Source organism: Haliotis asinina, chromosome 3, assembly GCF_037392515.1.
Source record: "Haliotis asinina isolate JCU_RB_2024 chromosome 3, JCU_Hal_asi_v2, whole genome shotgun sequence".
Lineage (NCBI taxonomy): Eukaryota > Metazoa > Mollusca > Gastropoda > Lepetellida > Haliotidae > Haliotis > Haliotis asinina.
Genome location: NC_090282.1, coordinates 11,921,409 through 11,943,135, shown reverse-complemented (window position 1 = coordinate 11,943,135; position 21,727 = coordinate 11,921,409). Strand labels below are relative to the sequence as shown.

General features: G+C 41.0%; 1 protein-coding gene across 1 annotated transcript in view; it reads left to right on the top strand.

Annotated features, from left to right (window-relative positions):
- The first annotated feature begins 7,321 nt into the window (after positions 1-7,321).
- The window catches only part of LOC137277475 (WD repeat-containing protein 48-like), a 32,454-nt gene continuing 18,048 nt past the window's right edge, over positions 7,322-21,727 (top strand). Inside the window, exons 1-4 of the mRNA XM_067809209.1 lie at positions 7,322-7,609; positions 12,750-12,890; positions 13,718-13,793; positions 14,232-14,314. Of these exons, the coding sequence (XP_067665310.1) occupies positions 7,562-7,609; positions 12,750-12,890; positions 13,718-13,793; positions 14,232-14,314 (348 nt within the window). The 5' untranslated portion in view covers positions 7,322-7,561. The remainder of the gene's footprint in view (positions 7,610-12,749; positions 12,891-13,717; positions 13,794-14,231; positions 14,315-21,727) is intronic.

Here is a 21,727-nt window from a genome sequence, read left to right as displayed (position 1 = left end):
CTAGCTGCTTATTTCGATGCTTTGCTGTCGCATCGCAAGTTCACGTGTTGATATGGCGCGACCACTTTAGTCATTGTATGTAGAGTGAACATGGATTGTAATATTGTATGTGTTTTAGTAAAGCAGATTCGTCATAGTGTTTCTTGCTTAACGCAGCACTCCGCAAGATTCAAGCTAAATGACTGCGGTCAGTAAATAATCGAGTCTGGACCATCCAGTAATTGATATCTTTGATCAACTCATAACACTATGGTATGTGTCAACCACGTCAACGAATCAGAGCTCCCGATTCCGTCATGAGTTAGTGAAGATCAGTTCTGATCTGGGTCGTCATGGGTGTAGTATGTGTGGTTCCGTGCGTGTAGTCATATGTAGAAACATTCCTTTGTCTCATCGACTCTGTAACATACACAGGGCAAACAGACCGTATCCCACCTTCCATTGTTCACTTGTCGACAGAGCACTCGCTGACCGTCCATGTGCCAATTCCCTTTATGATATTGACCCTACCAGTCACGGTTACAGACGCGGGAAGTGTATTGCATTGGGCATTGCAGAAATTAACCAGGGTATGTTTGCACATGCATACAGAAACCACCATGTTCCAAGCAGGCGCAGGAATGTACTCTACCATCTTCTTGTTATTCTGTTTTGAAATCAAGAATGGTTGCTAGCCCTTTCTTGGCATAAGATTAGATACCTGTTATCGAGATTGTAGAGAACCGAGAGTAGGATTTTACGCCTCCCTGTAATACACTATAACGTATGTCGTAACTATTCCATTGAGAAGATCACAAAATATCATGAAACGTCATTCGTGAAGATCGATCTTGAGGTCAAGTCTTGAATTTGTTAAGGCTGCCTTCAGAAAGGTGGACTACAGCAACTGACTTCACGTTTCTGAACCGGATAGGCATAACCGACAGGTATCATTCTCAGGTTAGTTGTTCAAGCAGGATTCCGGTACCGAATTGGGTCACTGCAACCGATACCGGTTATAAAAGACAGTTTCATGGACTGTGTGCTCAGACTAGATGCCCTGGTGGATTATGTCAGACGGGGCTCATAATCAGCGATCACCGTATTGTCTGCCAAGTTCGCCTGACTATGTTTGTAAGTTTATCAGCACCATATCCGTTGTAAGACTGCTACAAACGATGTGTGTCGTACAGTCTTGTTTAATACTTGCCAGGCTACATGATGGCTCGCTCTGGACAAGGCCACACGGCAGACGACAACTAGACTCGGTGCATACTAAAACTTGACATGCATTATTATAAAATATGTGATGTTATTTGACCGGAACATGGATTCTTCATCTCTCCTGCTTTATGAGTGACTTATGATACTGAAAGAGATTAATATAATATTATGTAGCAAGAAGGCTGGCAGAAAACTGATAAGGCTTGATTATGCTTTTGAACACAATAGCGCAGTTGGCACTTGTTGGTGTTCCTTGTTGAAGGTTCCCCTTCAGACTAGCGTACACTAGTGGATATGGTGGGGAGTTTATGGAATCAGACTGTTATCGTTCTTTTCGCTCACTTTCCTTGAATTGTTTTTGTAGTTCATTTTGTTTAGCACCGAGCATAATTTATGATATGAACGAATGTAAACTTTAGAGTTCAAATCACTTTTCATTAACATGATAACTTGAATGCTGAACACAGTCTTTGAACATACACTGAACAGTATGCATATATATCTTGGACTGGGACGCACGATTCTTCCACTCCTCGTTTTGTCAGCGTATGTTGTGTTGCTGTTGGGGATGTTTGGTCGGTGTGTGGGACTTTGGCGAGGTCGTAGTTGGAGATTTCATTGATGGTAACTTGAGGGGTGCTTTCAACGGTGAAGGCTTGCAGGGCGATTTCACTAGCGAAGGTTTGGTATGTGTTTGCTCCTGCAGCTGGTACTTTTGTTGTGGTGCTATCTACTGTTTTTGTTGTGGAGGTGTGTGGTATAGTCTCTTCTTGAGCTCTTCAGGCACTGGAAGTAAGTGTCTTCTGTTATGCCGGCATGTTCTGCCAGCCGATTCAACAATGTAGGACCTCGGTGTGTCGTGCATACCTTTTACGACTCCTACTCTGTCAGAGCCATTTCTGACTGTAATCTGACTTTGTCTCCTGGAACGAGTTCTCCCACTGGTGTTGCTGTTTTGCCGCACTGTGGTGTTTGATGCTGCCTGATGTTAGGCAGCCTGTTTCTGATTACGTGTGGATCCTTGAGAGAAGGTTCAAGGAGTTTTATTGACATGGGGAGCTGTGTCTAAGTACGTCTCGCCATCATTCGTTGAGCCTGGCAATACCAAGATTGGATCTCTTGGTGTCCTGCGCTGATTTACTATTGCCAGATGTGGATCGGTTCTGTCCATGTCACACTTCTGTAGAAGGGTTTTGGTGGAACTGCCCGCACGTTCTGTGAGTCCGTTGCTTCGTGGGTAATTAGGACTGCTGGTTCTGTGCTTAAACACCCTAGGTTGATGTAAATTCAGAGAATTCTGTTGAATTATTTAGCCGTTGTTGGAATATAGTATATCTGGGTTTCTGAAATAAAAAAAGCAGCTTGTCAGTTTCCTGCTGATTGTGGTTGAAGCTGTGTTGTCTAGTGTGTTGATCTCGTACCATCCGGAGTAAGCGTCAACTAACACCAGCTGATTCTTCCCTTTCCACGTGAAAACGTCTTTTGCTACAGCTTGCCAGTCTGTCTAGTACACTGTGTTCTTTTTGTGGCTCTTTCTGGTGGTGCGTTTCGCAGCTGTTGCAAATCTGGCACAATGTTGTAAGTCTGTCATTGTTCATTTCTGGGCAATATAGTAACTATCTAGCTCTCTTCTTGCATACCTGGGCTGAGATGTGATCTGTGTACTTGTTTCATGTACGCACTCCTCAGACTTTGAGGCACAACAATCTTCTCGCCTTTGTATATAATCTCTGAGTATTCAGCGAGTTCGTCCCTGAATGCGTGACATGGTTTGCCATCTGGGTGTACATCTTTCTTTCATGCTGACCAGCCGTAGTATATTTAATGGCTACTGCTTAGTGGATCTTCTGTTGTGTCCCGTTGCAGTTGCTCTGTTCGCTAATGTGTCGTAGTATATTTAATGGCAACTGCTTAGTGGATGTTCTGTTGTGTCCCGTTGCAGTTGCTCTGTTCGCTAATGTGTCGTAGTATATTTAATGGCAACTGCTTAGTGGATGTTCTGTTGTGTCCCGTTGCAGTTGCTCTGTTCGCTAATGTGTCGTAGTTTATTTAATGGCAACTGCTTAGTGGATGTTCTGTTGTGTCCCGTTGCAGTTGCTCTGTTCGCTAATGTGTCGTAGTATATTTAATGGCAACTGCTTAGTGGATCTTCTGTTGTGTCCCGTTGCAGTTGCTCTGTTCGTTAATGTGTCGTAGGGAAGAACTGCCAATACGTCAAACTCGTCTTCGTTGTCAGAGGTGTCTTCTAAGCATGTTTGTGAGAGTGTGTGCATTTGTGAAGTCCTTCCCTCTCCTGTAGGTTTAGTAGCATGCGTTGCAGTGTTGCTAGTGCCGCAAACAGTGGTTTCTACACACACTCTATTCTCTCGCTGATCATTTCGGCTTTGAGATCGCTAAAGTTGCACGTATTTGTCTTATTCTCTAGATCTGTATAGAAGGTTTGGAAATGGTCACTTCTGCTTTGAAATCGAAAACGCTCCAACGTAGTGTTTGTGTTTAGCTTACACAGCTCGTTGAACTCATCTTTTAGAGCTTGTGGGCTTGCCCTTGATTCTGTTAACCCGTATGTTAAAGACTTTTCCCTTTCTATCATTTCCTTTCCTGCAATGTTCAAGAAGATATATACCGGTGGTTTGCCATCCTTATAACCATGCGCAGCTTCCATGAAAATGTCAAACTCCTGTTCAAACTGTCTCCAGTTCTCGGCAATGTCACCTTCGCAGGTTGAATCCGTCCGCCATGCTAACTTCGAAGCACACTGACCGGCTTTCGAAATGTCAGTCACTCTCTCAGAGTGCCCTAATCTTCATCCGCTGCGAGATGTCGCCTGATGGATCCTGGGAATATGATCCCCAGGTAAGAGTTCCGCCCATACCCCCACCCCCATCAAAAACAAAATAACAAACTGACATGCATTCCTCTAAATAAATATAGACACACTAGATATTGCTATAAATGTCGTGCCCGTGTATCCATCTGCTGATATTGTTTCGATTCAAATACCAAAGTAACAATTTCTTTTAAATACAAAACGTTTCTTCCGTTAGAAAGCATGTACCTAAGAAATACGTCCTTTGATCTTGCCAGAATAGTCGGTATTAGATTGTCTGAGACGTAGATGACAGATACGTATATAAGTCTTTGGCTTTGAAAACAACGTGTAGTGATGTACCTGTATGTAATAAATGGGAAGTATTCTTCACGTCGTGGTTGTGTTTTCATTACTATACTGACAGGACAGAGTGACCATCGTCGTTACTGGAATCTTTTACAATAAAGTCATTTTAGCTAAACAATCAGTTTGCATACATAGGTGGCAACGTAGATATGTAATCGCTTGAAAAAAGGACGAAAAAGAATCACAAGAATTGAGGTATTGATGTAAATAAGCTAATGAGAGGCGAACAAAATGAGAGTTCATGCCAAAACCAGTTTAAAAGAATAGACGAAGTGTCCTAGTGAATGATGACATGAAAGATAGAAAACGATAAAACCATTCCTGAAATATCTGCCTTGCAAAAATATTTACTAAGCCGGTCTGTTGTTCGGGTTACAATGATGTTGTTACTGGGGGGATGTATTACGTCATCATTTGCTGTCAACAACGACTAAAAGGAATAGCGACAACTACCGTTTCCATGGCCACCAGAAAGGTCTGCTGAAAATAGACTCGATTTATGATATTTATGAGCAAATGCTTTTCAATCACTATCAAAAGGTGATGATGCCACGTGCTCCAGATGACTGACGTCACGTTGCTTTAACTGTCAAATCATAAGTGAAAGTCGCTACGATTCACTCACATTTATCAATCATTCAGAAAGGCTTTAATTCCCTGTATCTTCCAGTCTGAATGGTACTATACTCACGTGACCAGCAGACATTCAACAAAACCAAAAGTGTCTTCTTGTATAGACATTTACATCTGACATCCTTTATATACCGATAAGATAACCCCGTTCTAGGAAATCAAAGGTTCTATATTATCCCGATTGTAGACATTAACAGGAAAATACACGGTTCCATATTATACCGATTGCTGACATTCAAAGAGAAACAATGGTTCCACAGTGTACCGAGTGTTAACATTGGTGGAGAACAAAGGTCCTGCATTATTCAGATTGTTGACATTAACAGCAGAACAAAGATTCCACATTATCTCGTTTGTTGACATTCGCGAGAAACAAAGATTCTACATCATTTCGATTGTTGACATTGAAGGGAAAACAAAGTTTCTACATTATCCCTGTTGTTCACATTCACGGGAAAACCACGGTTTTACATTATTCCGATTGCTGACTTCGTGGGAATACAAAGGGTTTATATTCTCTCGATTGTTGACATTCATGGCAAAAACAAAAGCACCACATTATCTCAGTTGTTTTCATTCACGGGGAAAACAAAGTTTCTACATTATCCCTATTGTTCACATTCGCGGGAAAACCACGGTTTTACATTATTCCGATTGTTGACTTCGTGGGAATACAAAGGGTTTACATTCTCTCGATTGTTGACATTCATGGCAAAAACAAAAGCACCACATTATCTCAGTTGTTTTCATTCACGGGGAAAACAAAGTTTCTACATTATCCCTATTGTTCACATTCGCGGGAAAACCACGGTTTTACATTATTCCGATTGTTGACTTCGTGGGAATACAAAGGGTTTACATTCTCTCGATTGTTGACATTTATGGTAAAAACAAAAGCACCACATTATCCCAATTGTTTTCATTCACGGGGAAAACAAAGGTTCCACATTATCCCTATTGTTCACATTCACGTGAAAAAGCCACTGTTTTACATTATTCCGATTGTTGACACTGAAGGGAAAACGAAGGTTCTACATTATCTCTATTGTTCACATTCACGTGAAAAAGCCACTGTTTTACATTATTCCGATTGTTGACACTGAAGGGAAAACGAAGGTTCTACATTATCTCTATTGTTCACATTCACGGGAAAACCACGGTTTTACATTATTCCGATTGTTGACGTTCACGTAAAAAAGCACCACATTATCTCGATCGTTGACATTCATGGGAATATAAAGTTCTACATTATACAGATTGTTGACATTCATGGGAAATACAAAAGCACCATATTATCCCAATTGTTTTCATTCACTGGGAAAACAAAGGTTCAACATTATCTCAGTTGTTGACATTCGCAGGAAAACAAAGGTTCTACATTTTCCCATTTACTTTTAATAGTGGAGAAAAGGTTCCAGAATATGTCGATTGTTAACATTCGCGGGAACATTCGTTGAAACCCATCCTGGATTCGAACCAACACTCTCTGCGTAAGGCACCTTATCACCAGCTGACTACTCCAGTGGCCCCCATCAAGAATGGTAGCTTGACAAATGGTAGTCGAGATCCCGTACTTTGTGCACCTTTTGATAAATGTAACCGTTGACCGAAGCTACGAATACAGACCGTTGTCAGTTATAACACTTGTTGTATTTGGGTGACTCTTTACCAGGTAAGAACAGAATGAATGTGTCCCATTCGGGATTCGAACCTAACGCCCCAGGAGAAAGCACCTAGCCTTTCGATACCACATTCGATTTTTTTTGTTCACATGGCATGAATATGATATGGAGTTTCTGCTTATTGTTTAAAAGCACAGGTCAACGGCATAAACACTGTAAATATAACAATATGCAAAAAGGGATGTAACTCTGGGAAATATATAACTTGTAAGGCACCAGTTCTTTAACTGAGTCTATACAGTGAGGTCTCTGATTCCTCTTATATAAGCATGCAAGTTTCATTCACGTAATCGAAATAATGGGTAGACATTGCAAGCATTGTGAAATGAGATAACACCAGACCCAACCACTGCCCTTAAAAAATTATGAACATATGAATATTTGTCTGATGCCGTACCCAGACGGAGCTTAAAATTATCGGTAAAATTGATGGCGTTGACTCCGAATTTTCAGACGTTCTGTTATTGATGGAACGCCGATAGAAGCGGGACATAGGCTGGGACAGAAGTACCTAATCTTTCACACTAATCATTGTAATGACGCAGATATCAACCGATAAGTCGGTATCATTAAGTGAAAAACAAAAAACATCTGTGTGCATTTGTGTACAATAATCGGTCCCTTTATCAAGGACGGATAACTCTAACGTCACCACCTCCATTTCCCGCGGGTTCGGTGCATATACTGTTTCCAGGTTTTTTCCAAATGTTGTTGTTGCACAAATTAACGCAAAGTTCTCAGAGGTATCTGAGGAAACTATGATAGTTACAAAATGTAGATTTACATTGGTTTGATTAAGATACGTCAATTGTGTGCAATTGAAAAACATAAGTGACGTCACGATCTGGAATAATAACAAAACAACATGGCCACCCATCGAGGATCAGGGGGCCAAGGAAGGAAGAAAGTGCAGGTAGAGACTATGCCAGTTTGTTAAACGTAGAGTAGTTGCTTCATTGTTCATGCTTGAGAGAATATCTTGTTTCTGTGGTCGTATATATTGTCAGCTTAGCTGTGCAAAGGAGCAATGGGATGACTGTTTCTTGTGAAAACCGGTCATACATTTAGTGGTTACTAACTACAATTAGTAACTCCCCATACAAGCCAATGAAATTTCAAAACAGATATACATTGTAACGCCCTGCATATGATTTTAGGAGTACATTGGGATCCATGTTTCAGATTCATATTAATAGTGCATTGCTGGATATGAATTGATGTCAGGGGTGTCAACTACAAATTGGTCTATTTCCTTGATTTTTCCAAGGATGTGATGTATGGATGTACAACTTCTTTATTTACTATGAGGAGTGATGTTTCAGCATAGATTTTAAAGCCATTATCAAGCAACTCATCACACCTAAAAACATTGCTCTTCATTGTAAATTGAGACATTCATCCATATATCTTATTCTGACCTGCCTTTAGAATACAGCACCACAAACTTTCAAAACACGTCATAATACTCTTTTAAGTAATTGTGAGTGATTTTGTTCACAAGCACATTTTGGACACAATGCCCTATGACGCCTACATAGCAACAAGGTGATCAAGCTCAGCGAGTGCATGTAAGCTTCGCTCACTGAAGTTTCATCTCTAGCAGCTACGTCATTGCAGAAGTACTTGTTCAGGGGCGGATGCGCAATTTTCACAAGCACCTCTTTGAATTATGTTTCTTTTTTTCACTTATACGCTCATATTTCGCTTGTATTTTTTAATTTTAGTAAGAATGTTTTGCAATGGTCACATTCTGTCATATTCTATTATTCACCGTTTTGGTCAGTTTAAATAATGTCAGTATATTATATGTTTCAGTTTCAAACGTAACTATTTATACCAGATGAATTATAAATGTAAACTAATACACATATATATATGTTTCATTTATTAATTTGCATCATTCCACTGAAATGGAGTTTATTACTATTTATTTTTCGAGGCGGTGAGAATGCATTACACTGGACGGGTCAGTACATTTTCGTACTGGTTCAATGAATGTGTTTTATTTATTAGAATTGTTTCAAGGGGTTAGGTTTAGGTTTTAGGGTTATGGTTATGGTAAGGGACCTAATTCAATATAGTAGGTGGACATCCGATGTAATGCACAAGCACCATTTGTTTTCCTTTTGCAGTATTACTTTTTTCACACAAAAATGGGAGACCAAAAATGTCAATAGTTCAATACTCGATGAAATGTTTTAACATAGAAATTTGGGGCTAATGGAGATCAGTCTGAAACTTACACTCAAGCCACTTTCACTACTACATATGTTCAGTAATGATTCAGAGACTAACTCATACTTGTGCTGTCACATGACATGCTCATGTCTCACTCATTCATACTGTGCAACACTTTTGTGTCACAAAAGCACCCAGTGATTTTCATACAAACACGTCATTCATGCATACACCGTGAAATCGACATCTGACACCTGACATGAGCAGCTGTTTTCAGTTCAAGCCTTATCGGCTCTCTCCACACCACGTACATGGTATCTTGTAGATTACAGAATTGGACGAGTGTGCTAAATTGCATCGGGGCCATTCAGCAACCGTCCGTAGATTATAATCCCGAGACACCAAGTCTACTCGTAACCTTCATAATTGTCTGTAACCCATGCGACTCTTACCGTTCATTTCCATGATGCCACAGGAATGACTAGTTAAATTTGCACAGTGTGGATGTGGCTTAGTCAGTTAGCTGTTGGGCTAACAATCCGAAAGTTGCAGGTTCACGTCCGACAGGATTCTCACAAACTTGCCTGTCTCAGTGGCATATGACCTACGACAGAGAATGTCCTCACGAGAAGTTGTGATGCTGAATCTTAAAGATGCTCCGACATCAGTGCACATTTATCATCTGACAAGGATGAATTTTGACACGTTTCTTTAATTATAATTGAACATACTGGAGAACACATCCAACTTCTGAAAATGCCACTCAAAGGAATTGTTCCTCATTGTTAAACTTTAGGGAGGATACTGGCAGAACTCAGAACCCAAACAAGGGTAAGATGAGAACTGTATCCCCCTTTAGATTTCATTCTAGCTCTCTATTACACGATATTTTCTATAATATACACAGAACAAGCAAATGAGGCTGTCAGATGTTTAGCAAGATAAGTTTTGAATTGAAGAAATCATTTTAATATAAAAAAATGTGTATGAATTTCTTTCACATTTATAATAATATCATCATGCATTTAATGAAAACATCTGAAACCTCTATTCTTTGGATACAAGGTAACATTAACATAACAAAACAATTTTTTGCCATCTTAAAACAAAGCATACACTTTGCATCTGTGTGCAGGGTGAAGTTGTTTAATGCATCACTTCCTGCTATGGCTTTAGGACAGAAAATATGCAAATGACTTTATACTATAGTTGTCACAGGATTACTTTTGACGAATTAAGTTTCGATTCATGGTAGATGTAATGGCAGTAGGGGTCATATTAGTTTCAAAATATTCCAGAACTTATGGGAAAGGTGAATAGTGTAACATTTCCTTGATTAGACATGATGTTCCAATAAAGGATATCACTTTTTCAACAGCTGTGATTTATTTACATAATTTGTATATGTTCCTGCTTTCCCTACATTTTAACATGCCGCAAAAATAATGTCCCAGTAAAGTGCCACTTCCATGTGCTTCTCAAAGAATTATATGCACAATAATAATAACCCTGTTCTCTTGATCAGTATATATCAGTATCACTCATATACTTTAAAGCTTAGATGCAACCAAAACATAAACATATTTAAAACACAGTTATCATTTATTCAGAATCTAATATACATTGACAGCCAATAAAGTTGAGCCACCAATAAAGTCTAAATTTTGGTACAATTTATTGCAAAAGAAGTCACTTACAGCATTTCCTGAAAGAGAGTTTTTGTACTCATTTCAAACCACAAAGAGAATGTATTGCTTGGATGTCAAGAAACAGATTCTTTAGATAAAGCTAATATTTTAAGTCTTAATTATGTTTTCACAGTAGCAAAATGTTATATTTAAGAATGCAGTGTGTCAAATACAATTCCAACACTCAAAGCTTTTAAATGGTACTTTATCAAACCGCTGGAGGTAATAAATCATAGTTCTTATAAATATGAAATGATTATGTTAACCACTTTTGATTTTATGTCGCAGTAAAAAAGCTTGTATTCAATGTATGTTGAATGAAGCTAGGTCTGTACATGACAGTGGTGCCCTGACCACGTCGCATATGTAGGTCGAAATGTACCAGTCATGGTCTTACGTGTATGTTAATAAAGGGTCAGGAAAAAAAATATATGTTGTTGATTATAAGAAAAGCAAACAAATAAACAAAATTATAAGCATAATATCGCAAATCAAAAGTGCAACTTTTTGTACTTGGGATTACTGCACTCAAAACAAAGCACCTGGGACACTGAACTCAGTAAGAGTGGATTGGTGAGCACTCAAGTGTAATGAAGATTTTCATTTGGCTGGTTCATTTGCTGATATGTCAATATGGTCAATGATTGAATTGTGAATTGCATGTTGTCATGAGCAGACAGACAGGCAGACATATAGGTAGTGTATGCAATACTTTGATTTGCCATTTGGCCATCAGGGCCAGCTTTGAAATCTGCAGGCCCATTTTGTTACAGTCAAACCATGGAAACTAAACTTCATTGTACACAGATTCACACTATTTCTACTAAATCAGTTAGTGAAGCTTATGGCACAGACAGAAGTTTTTTGTCTGTGACAGTCACAATCAACATCTCTTTTTTTTCATGTAATGACAGAGAAAGATTATGTAACGAACGAGTAGATTGTTTACTTGTTTGTGTACACAACCAAGATTAGCCGACTGCTCACAACCTTTAAATCTCGACATTGCACTATGTGTGCAGCTGAGCGCATCTTTTGAAATCGCTTTTCACCCCAGCAGGGCTGAAATTATTTAATCATTTGAACTTAGACGTCACTGGGTTTTCTCATTGCATTATTTTTCACACTTTTTATGTTGAATTTGCATTTTTCTTTGTTACTGTAAGTCAGAATATCAGAATCTTCCAAGTAGTGTTTTGTATTTTATGTAAGCTTTAACATCAAGCTCATTAGTCACATAACTAGCACCAATTTAATGTATGTAAAAGATCTTAACATCAAGGTATCTTCATTTTCATAAGAAGTCACCAGGTCTTTCATGTGACTGAAACATTGCATGATGACATTAGTGTACAATACAGATTAAACAGAAATACAAGGCTCATTAAGCCCCTTCTTTCTAGTACTGACTGTTATCATTTATGGAATAATGACATGCACCAAATAGCATGATTGAACTTTGAAGTGAGCTAGTTCACCTAAACCTCCATGTTTTTGTACACACTGGCACGATGTACACAGTCTTCATGGGCAAAGTGTTCAAATGGCATCCAGCACAAAGCTTGTTATGAGGAATTTTGTGTTTACTTTAGGATCTATCTAACCCTCATTGCAGCCTAAGAGGGTTAAAGCATCTGTTTCTCACACTGAAGACCTGGTCTTAACTCTTTACATGGGTACAATGTGTTAAATCCATTTCTGGTGTCCCTCACCATGATGTTGGAATATTGCTAAAAGTGACGTAAAACCACATTCACTCCAACCTTAATTCAACACACAGATGATGGTGAACTAATAATGTTGACAAATCACAACTGCAACTCTCACAGATTGGAAAACACACATCAAACACACCTAGGTACCTACTGATAACTTTGGGGAACTGTCATCAATCAGTAGAATTAGCAAAGAATCAAAGATATTTCATCAGACAAAAGTCGGAACAAAGGAATATGACATTTGAGGGTTGTTACAAGTTGTTCACATGAATGCCAACTCACCTATATAAGAAGGTGATGTTTCGGATTTCATTCAGATGGTGAAAAGACAACTAGATGCATTGTTGTAAGCAAGGCTATGAAAATCTTTGTTTTGCACGAATGGTTTTTTGCTAATATGATTGTTGAATGCCGATGTGATCGGCCTTACTGTGTTTGCCAGCAACTATAGTGAGTATTGTTGTTATAGGTGTCATTTGTGATGCGTGAGGAAGTAGAGCGACACCACAGATCGGGTGTGAATGCTTTGCAGTTTGATCCGCTGCTCAACAGACTGTACTCTGCAGGGAGAGACTCCATCATTCGAATATGGAACACAAGAACAAATAAGGCAAGTAGCTGTGGTAAATTTTCCACACGGGGACTGTGCCATTCAGTTTTGTGTGGTATATTGAAACATGCTCTGCCCATCACATTTCATTGCCAGAGCATGTCTGATATACAGTTATTATTATTAGTGATTGAAATAATCAAAGATTGGTTGCAATGACTTAATGACCAAGTAATCAATGCCATTTTTTTCATAATGTAAACACAAAGAATTTTTTGAAATCTTACTTTAACAACATTTTTCACAAGGTTGGTTTTGTCTGTTCCATATTTCTTAAGTAGTACAAGCTCGTGCCTTGTCATGATTGAATTTATCTTAAAGACTCCACTAAGTTGAAGTTCCTAACGTACTAGTAATCTCTTAAGATGTGAAATTTGTCATGCATTTTAAACCCTGAAAGAACTATGTGTTTCTTCTATATTTTTGTGCATTAACAAACATGACCAGGAGAATTTGTAATGAACCAATCATTAGTTGTGAGCTTTTAACCAAACCCAATACTGCATACACATCAGCCATGAAGTATCTTTTGCTATGCAGCAAATTTTCTTTTTCCATTTCAAGGCAAGGCAATACATGCACAATGACTTAAGATTCAAATATGTGTAAGGACAATTTTTAATACAAATTTACCTGTCCAGAACACTTAGTTTAGAGTTTTTGTTAAATCTGTGTTCACTTAATACTGTGATTACTGAATGAAACTTGGAAGATGATCAGTGTCTTGCTGTGTAATGACATGGCATGAATTCTGTAGTGATTCCTAATGTTTTGTAGTTAAATGTCAGGTAGTGAACATGGTTCCTGTTTGTGTCTTTGCCTGGTAGGATCCCTACATCCTGTCCATGGAGCATCATACTGACTGGGTCAACGACATAGTCCTCTGCTGCAATGGCCGAACATGTAAGCACATATCATTCTAGAGGCAAACTGATTTAGAGCTTAGTCACAATCAGGCATTAGAACATGAACATATGACAGCTTGATGGATATCTACTTTACTGTTTTTGACAATGTCTCAGGGTACTTTGACAAAGGGACAAGCAGTAGCCATGAAATGTTGCCAACACCAAGTATTCAGAAAAACAGTGCATAGCATGTTTGAATCTTCTTTTTTAACATTTTCAGTAGATTTTAATGCTGTCATGACTACTTTATAGGACTTACTAGATTAAACAAAATTTAAGTAGATGAAATTTTCAGACTGAAAAAGTCTCATATCTTCAAATGTAACTGCTTGGTACACTTAGATTGGTTTTAGAGTTAGAGGTCGTTTTTCCTATGTGCTTAATTTCCCATGGTTAGTATATACTATATGTGATGTGACTGTTTGTGTTTCAGTAATCTCCGCCTCCAGTGATACAACTGTCAAAGTGTGGAACGCTCATAAAGGGTTTTGTATGTCAACATTACGGACACATAAGGTATGATTTTACAGTTTGGATCTATCAGTGTTTCCGCTAACTTAATTTTTTTAACGGACTCTGTGTCCAGGAACCTAAAATTTTACCAGTCATGAATGAAATTTCCACACGGTACTGCGGATTCGGTTAAACCACAGGGTAATCCAAAACAAAAGTTGCTTCAGCGATCACACCCTTCTCATCACTGAAAATAGCACATAAACAAATCCACTGATTTATCACATGAACTATTGAAATTCAGTGTGGATTGCAATTTACAAATTACAGTGTTTATCGTACATATCCATGGTTTTTCAGACATGAGATCATGCATGGTTTTCTCAATAATAGTAAGATGAACAGCGAAACACCGAAACTAATAACAGACAACTTTATCATAAAGACATGCCATCAGCCAAATACTTACAGTGATGCAACAATGATGCAACACACTGAGGAGAGAGGAGTATAGGAGAAACCGGATGTAAAACCGGAGAGGAGGGAAATCCAGAGGGGCGACACCAGTGGTTTTCTTTAACATATATTCTGTCATTGAAGGGTAATTACAATGTAGATGATCATTTTCTGAAGCTACATAACAATAACTGAAGCGTGCGTAAAATCAATTTAATGACCGTAACTGTAAGTAGATAATTTAACCCCACCACCTTCGTCGGCCTGGTGGCCATGCGGTAGAATGTCTGCCTACAAATGTGAGAACTGTGGTTCCATTCCCATAATGGGAAACATTTGTAATGTGAGTTTAATCATGAACGATATTTTTCAGTTGATTTCAAACACTCATGTATCATTTGAATGTTGATGTTCATACAAAATTAGGAAAAGTAAAACCTGGGAAGCAGTCTTACTTACGAAAAGTAAAACCTGGGAGGCGGTCTTACTTACAAAAAGTTAAACCTGGGAAGTGGTCTTACTTATGAAAAGTTAAACCTGGGAAGCAGTCTTTCTAGCGAAAAGTAAAACCTGTCCCTCCAAAAGAAAAATCTCAAATGCGGTTATTCTGGGAAGAGATGACCTAATATATAGTGAGAAGCACATGTTGGTTTATATAGCGCGGGTAAACACCACCATGAGAGAAGTGTGATGTCAGAAAACATTTTGTTTGATTAAATTCAATCCCATTTTCATTCAATAAAACCGTTTATCGTAACAATGGAGAAACCATGACTGAAATGGCAGTACCTCATTCCATATGCGTACAACTTCCGCTTACCTGATTCGTGAGGGTCTGTTTTTTGCACCAACCGCAATAGCACCTTATTGCACTATGTTCTCAACAATCACAAACAGATTACAGCCATGTAATCCAAGACCCTAAGACCTGCATTATTGACTCATTTGAAGTCATATTTGACAATTAATTGCCACCATTTTATTTTTACAATCAAAATGGCATGTTTACTGGGGGAAGTCATCAGTGACGTGTCAAACTTTCTCCTACATAAGATGTATCCAGCCAGGAAAACAAAAGTGCTTAGCCAAGTATGTTAATTATTCTAGGAACATATGTTAAATATGTTTGTAGAAATCATGCATTATACTAATAAGACAGCAATATATAATACCTCTGTTAAAATAACCACTCAAGATATTCTGATACTGGAATGGAAATTCTATGCTGTTACGTTATCAGATAATTTTTAACTGAAGCACCAGTATACATATTGGACCAAAACATTGGTGCACAGGTGAATGCCATTTCCGACTCAGTTATATAACAGGTAGCATAACATGAACAACAACTGAAAGATCATTTCTAGTGATGTTTGATTGCAAGTTCCCTGTACATTTGTGGTTAGACATTTGTTAAAACCTTTGGCTTTCTCCGGTTCATTACCTGCTAAACTATATTTCGAGTGATAATAAACTATAATATAAAATTCCGAATGACAGATTACGTTGACCAATCACGTGGTGTCGGATCAACTGTCACTTTAAAGTTATGTTTATCCTGGGTATTTCCGAAACATCACAATATTTCATTATTTGATTTTGACCACAGCCAAGACCGTCATTTCACTTACCAATGTTTGTTTTTGTTTTTTTATTTTAACATGATTATTCACCGGCCACAGTGTCCAGGTGACTTTTAATTGTCTGGTCCCAAGCAAACTTTATCGGCAATTTTTCAGGTATATACCAGAGAATGGAAATATTGTCATTATATTAAATCTTCAAGTGAAGACAATTTCTTATGTGCAGAGTGTACTTGCAGAATTCCCTTTTGATAGCAAACATTGATTCTTTTTCATAGAGATCGTCCTTGGGGGTACATATATGCATTTTCTGCTGCCGGAAAATGTCACGTGACAGTTGTATCAATGTTTTAATAAAATATTGTAGAATAAACAAAAAGTCTTTTTTGTTCATTATACAACTCCTCACCACGTGGAGTCATTCCTCTGCCACGCATGCGCAGGCAACCAGTTTAACATCCAAGCCCGTATCGTCATTCCTTCTGCGGTTACTGTGCTGTACGGACGTGCTGGAAAAAAGATTGAAGCAAAGATAAAGTTACACTCTTCTCATGCGTGCTGTGAAGATGTCTGAGTCTTCCTCTACTGTATGTATTGTTTATTCATTTGTTAATAGAGAAAAAGAAACGTTTATTTAAACCAAGAGTTAACTTGTTTGTCTGTGAATTTGTATTAGCACTGGCGTTCCCATGTTGTGTGTTCACTTCAGTTGCCCTCGAGGGAGGCTTGGCTTCCTCAGGTGCAGCTCCGGCTGCCAAGCAAGGGTGTATAAGTCCACCTTTTGCCCAGTCGGTCGCCCCCCTGCGACAGGCATACCGGACCTATGAGGAGGTCTATCGGAATACCATGCAGCAAGTTAGGGTAGTGGTCCATGCAGCTTACCTCTTCTCATTACAGAGGTCAGCCCTGGAGGCGGGAGAGAACTCTTGGGACATTTCCCTGAATGTAGTTCTCTTACGTCAGCTGTCCGAAGTGCAGGCCCACCTGACACGCGACTCATTGAGATCGGCGGCGTCTGCGGTGACGTGCGCAGTCATGAGGATGCGCAAGCTATGGCTGTCGACGTCTTGTTACTCGGCAGCGACACAGCAGACCTTGCTGGCCCTTCCGTTTCTGCTGCAAGTGACATCAGCCCCAAGCCCCACTAGTCCTGCGGCTGCTTCCGCAAAGCAGTCTCAGTCACCTCCGGTGCTACACAGGACTACTTTCGCCTTCTTGCCTTGTGTCCCAGTGAGTGGTCACCTCTCCATCTTCGTACCGGAATGGGAGAAGGCAACGCAAAATCCTTGGGTGCTGTCCACCGTTCGCACCGGCCATCTGCCACTGTGGTAGCGAGGCCCGACTGAGTTTATCAGTTTATCAGGCGCACTCCGGTGCCGTCCTGTCTGATCAAGGCAGGTATTCTGAGGGACGAGGTTCAGGCTTTGCTGGACAAGTCTGAAATAGAGCGTGTAACCCCGGGCGAGGAACAGGCGGGATTTTGCTCAACATACTTCCACGTTCTGTCCCATTCTCAACTTCAAGTTGTTGAACCGCATGATAGAAGTTCCATCCTTCAAGACGGAGACACTTTGCTCGGTGATCTCCTCTGTTCAGCCCGGTGACTGGCTTACAGCGATCGACCTCAAGGATGTGTATCTTCATGTGCCGATACACCCGTCATTCAAGCAGTTCCTCTGGTTCTCTTATGACGGAATGTGTCTTACCAATTCACGGTGTGTTCCCCTACGGCATCTCCACGGCCCCAAGGGTGTTCACCAAACTCATGATAGTGCCGGCTACTCTTGCCAGGTCGCAAGGAAGGCGTTGTCACCCTTCCCTGGATGACTGGTTGCTCAGTGCGCTATCTCAACCAGTGTCTAGATTATACTCATGCAGTGATAGATATTCTAGTTCGGCTGGGGTGGATCATCAGCCTCAAGAAGTCCGACCTGGTACCCTAGAGTCTTTGTTGCCCAACCGAGTCAGCAGAGCACGGGAGATGGTGTCTTCCTTCCTCTCACAGCCGAATGCCCCAGCGCAAACTTGGCTGCATCTGCGCGGTTGAGGATGCACCCCATACAGCAAGCTTTGGCGAGTCTGTGGGCTCACTGAGAGGATCTGGAGAAGTGTCTAACAGTTCCCGGGTGGTTGTCTCATCACCTTCAGTGGTGGACCGATGTCAGTATTCTCTTTGGGGCCCCTTTGGAGCTCCCCATGCCAGCTCTTACAGTTGAAACCGATACGTCCCTCACGGGCTGGGGGGGGCATTCTGGACAGTCTGTCGGTGTCCGGGCGCTAGTCCAAAGCGGAAGCCAGTCTTCACATCAATGTATTAGAACTGAGAGCTGAGCGGTTGGTTTTCGAGTGGTTTCTGGATCATGTCATGGGCCAGGTGGTTTGTCTTCAGTTGGACAACCATACGGACATGACTTACATCCTGAAGTAAGGCAGCACAATGTCCCCACCGCTCCTTCGGCAGACATGGGGATTTTCTCCTCTGGTGCGACCAGTACAACTGTCAGGTGATTCCAGTTTATCTCCCGGGGCTGGAGAACGTACAAGCAGACGCTCTCTCTCGCCGGATCCTGGCCCCGCATGAGTGGATGCTTAATCGACGGATATTCTGAGTTACTTCCCACTTGTACGGATCGTTCCAGGTGGATCTGTTTGCGTCTGGCGGGACAAATCAGATACCTGTGCTCTAGAATACCGGACCAGAGGGTGTTGTTGTCTGACGCCTTGGCTGCTGGATTGAACCGGGCAGGTTCTGTGGGCATTACCCAGCTGTCCACCCAGCCAGCTCAGCTGCTTGTGCTCTTGGCACCGCTTTGGTCGTCACAGAGCTGGTTTCCTTTAATTCTCAGGTTTCACCTGGAAGAAAACTAGGCAGCTTCGACCATTTGTGGCTATTCCACCGCTATTTCCACCTTTCACAACCCTGTCGACTGTGCTCTTCTTGGGCAGCACCCTCTAGTACAGCGCTTCTTAGCTGGAATGGATCGGGTTGGACCTGCTGTCAGGCGTACCAGCCTACCTGGGAATTTGTCAATCGTGCTTGATTGGCTGTCCGGTCCTACTTTCTCATATCTATCAGCTATTTCCATTCAGCTGTTAACATGGACAGTCTAAGTATACTTAGTCTCAGAGCATTTCGTTACTCTCCACCACTGAGTCTAACAAAACCTAGAGGAGGGTCACGTCGGGTAACCATTGAGTGACTTATAACCGTCCAATCAAGCGCGAGACGGTTAAATAGATTTAACCAGTCAAACAATGACTACTATTTAGGGATCGGAAGGACTTCAAAATATTCAGGTTACTGACACAGATCTCTCCACAAACAAAAATCTGTATATAACATAGTTATTTGACCTACAGTATATACGCTTTGGGGTTTCTGTTGACATGGTTATCATTAACCAGTATTTCCGCAAGATGACATCCTTGAATATTGCCAAAAACTCTATTTTCAGCGACTGTTTACTCACCGTTTTCATGGTTGTAACATGCGCCATGTGCATCACCCGGAAGCGAGTGTACGCTAAATAGCTTTTGGAATCGTTCGGGTACGAACCTATTCGAGATAATAAGTTCAAAAGGTATGTGCAAATGTCCACTTTCGCGATATGGTAAGCTGTGTTCTGATTGGTCAATCTCAAAGGTTACCTGACGCGACCTCCCATAAGGTTTCATTTGACTCAGTAGTGGAGTGTAATGAAAAGCACTGAGGATAAGTTTACTTAGACTGTTAACATGGAAGGCTTTATTTCTGGTGGCAGTAACATCTAGGAGAAAGGTTAGTGATTTACATGCCGTGTCAACAGACCCAGCGCTGACTGTGTTTCCTCCAGAAGATCTCAATATTCGCCACCCAGATTCTTACTGTCTGAAGATCGATCACGCTTTCCATGTGACAGCTCTTATCGAACTTCCCACTCTCAGCCAGCCTTCTACATCGGGGACCTCTGCAACAAGCGCTCACACGTTGGATGTCAGTAAGACCCTCAAGGTCTATATCAAACAAACACAAGGGATCTGTACGGGTACCAATCTGTTCTGCTGTTATGGTGGTGGGAAGGCTGGGTTGTCCTGCCACCCTGGCCGAGTGAGTCTTGGTTGATTGACAGTTGACACTGCTGATATATTGCATGTAAGTGCATATCTCCACTGTTGACATATCCCATGACTGAGATCAAGATCAATTTCCCCCTTACGGTGCTTTCTGTAAAAATCACGATGTGGGCGGGGTTATGTTTGCACTTTTACAGTGCTATTTATATCATGCTTAGCTCTGAAGTAAGTATCGGTGCGGTTGCTCAATGCATTATGCAACAAAAGGAATGATGATACGGGCTTGGATGCTTACCTGGTTGCCTGCGTATGGGCGGCAGAGGGGTGACTCAACGTGGTGACACATACAAGCATTATAATATACATTTTGAAATCTGTAACTGTTTAACTATATTTTTCAATAAAATATTTACAAAACAAAAAACATGTCTTTGTCTTGTGAGACCACCCGTACAGGGCCGTTAACTCTAGCCGTCAACCTTTCTTCTCACTTTCCATGCTGTTGTTCAAGGCGTTAGAAAAAAGCCCTTCTTGCTCTACCCCCTCTACATCTGCACAGTCCTCTTGTAAGTCTGCACTGATAACTTTAACAGATTTGTTCTCTATATTACATCGAACCTCGGGATTGGGCTCCAGGACAATTTCTACCTCTGGGAGTGTGTCTGATCCAAGCCTCGGCTCCAGTGATGACCAGCAGTCCAGTCCACTTGCACCTGTCCTTTAAATGAAGTACTCTGTACTCCGTGCTTCAGCAGGCACTTCCCAGGGGCCTCAGTGATTACGTTTGGCCTCAAGCCTAGGGCTGTTCAAGCCAGGCACCCCAGCTCTCCTTGATCCGTTGTCATTGTCCTTGGATCCTTCTTCTGTGACTTCAGAGGTGACTCTCGATACCAACAGCTTACTCCTGGAGGAAAGGAGGGGGAAGCCATGGAAGAGGACGGGGATCGGGAACAGTTTGGAGAAGCTTATTTCTCACTTGGTTTGTCCCTGCGTTGCTACTGTCATCCTTTCAGAAGTTTCGCCTCCCTGGTGAAGCATTCGTTTTGTATTGGGTCGCTCATCAGCAAGGTAATCAATCTTCTCCTGTCAGATAGCTGTTCATGGTTTGATCTCCCTGAGCTCAACTTGATGGAAGAAGAAACATTTTTCAACCCCCCAGTGGTTGATGAGCGCTTTTACACCTTGGTCACGCTAGGGAGGTCATCTGCCCACACCCTGCCAAGCCAGTGCTTGCCTCTTTTTACCTCCCATACCTCTCGGCCTTGCAGAGGCAGCTGGTGGACAGGAGGAGACATGGATGATGCCGTGTCGTTCATGCTTGCAAGGCACCTCACTGAGGTGAACTCTCATCTGGCCTGCGATGCCATACACGATGCTAGAGGCA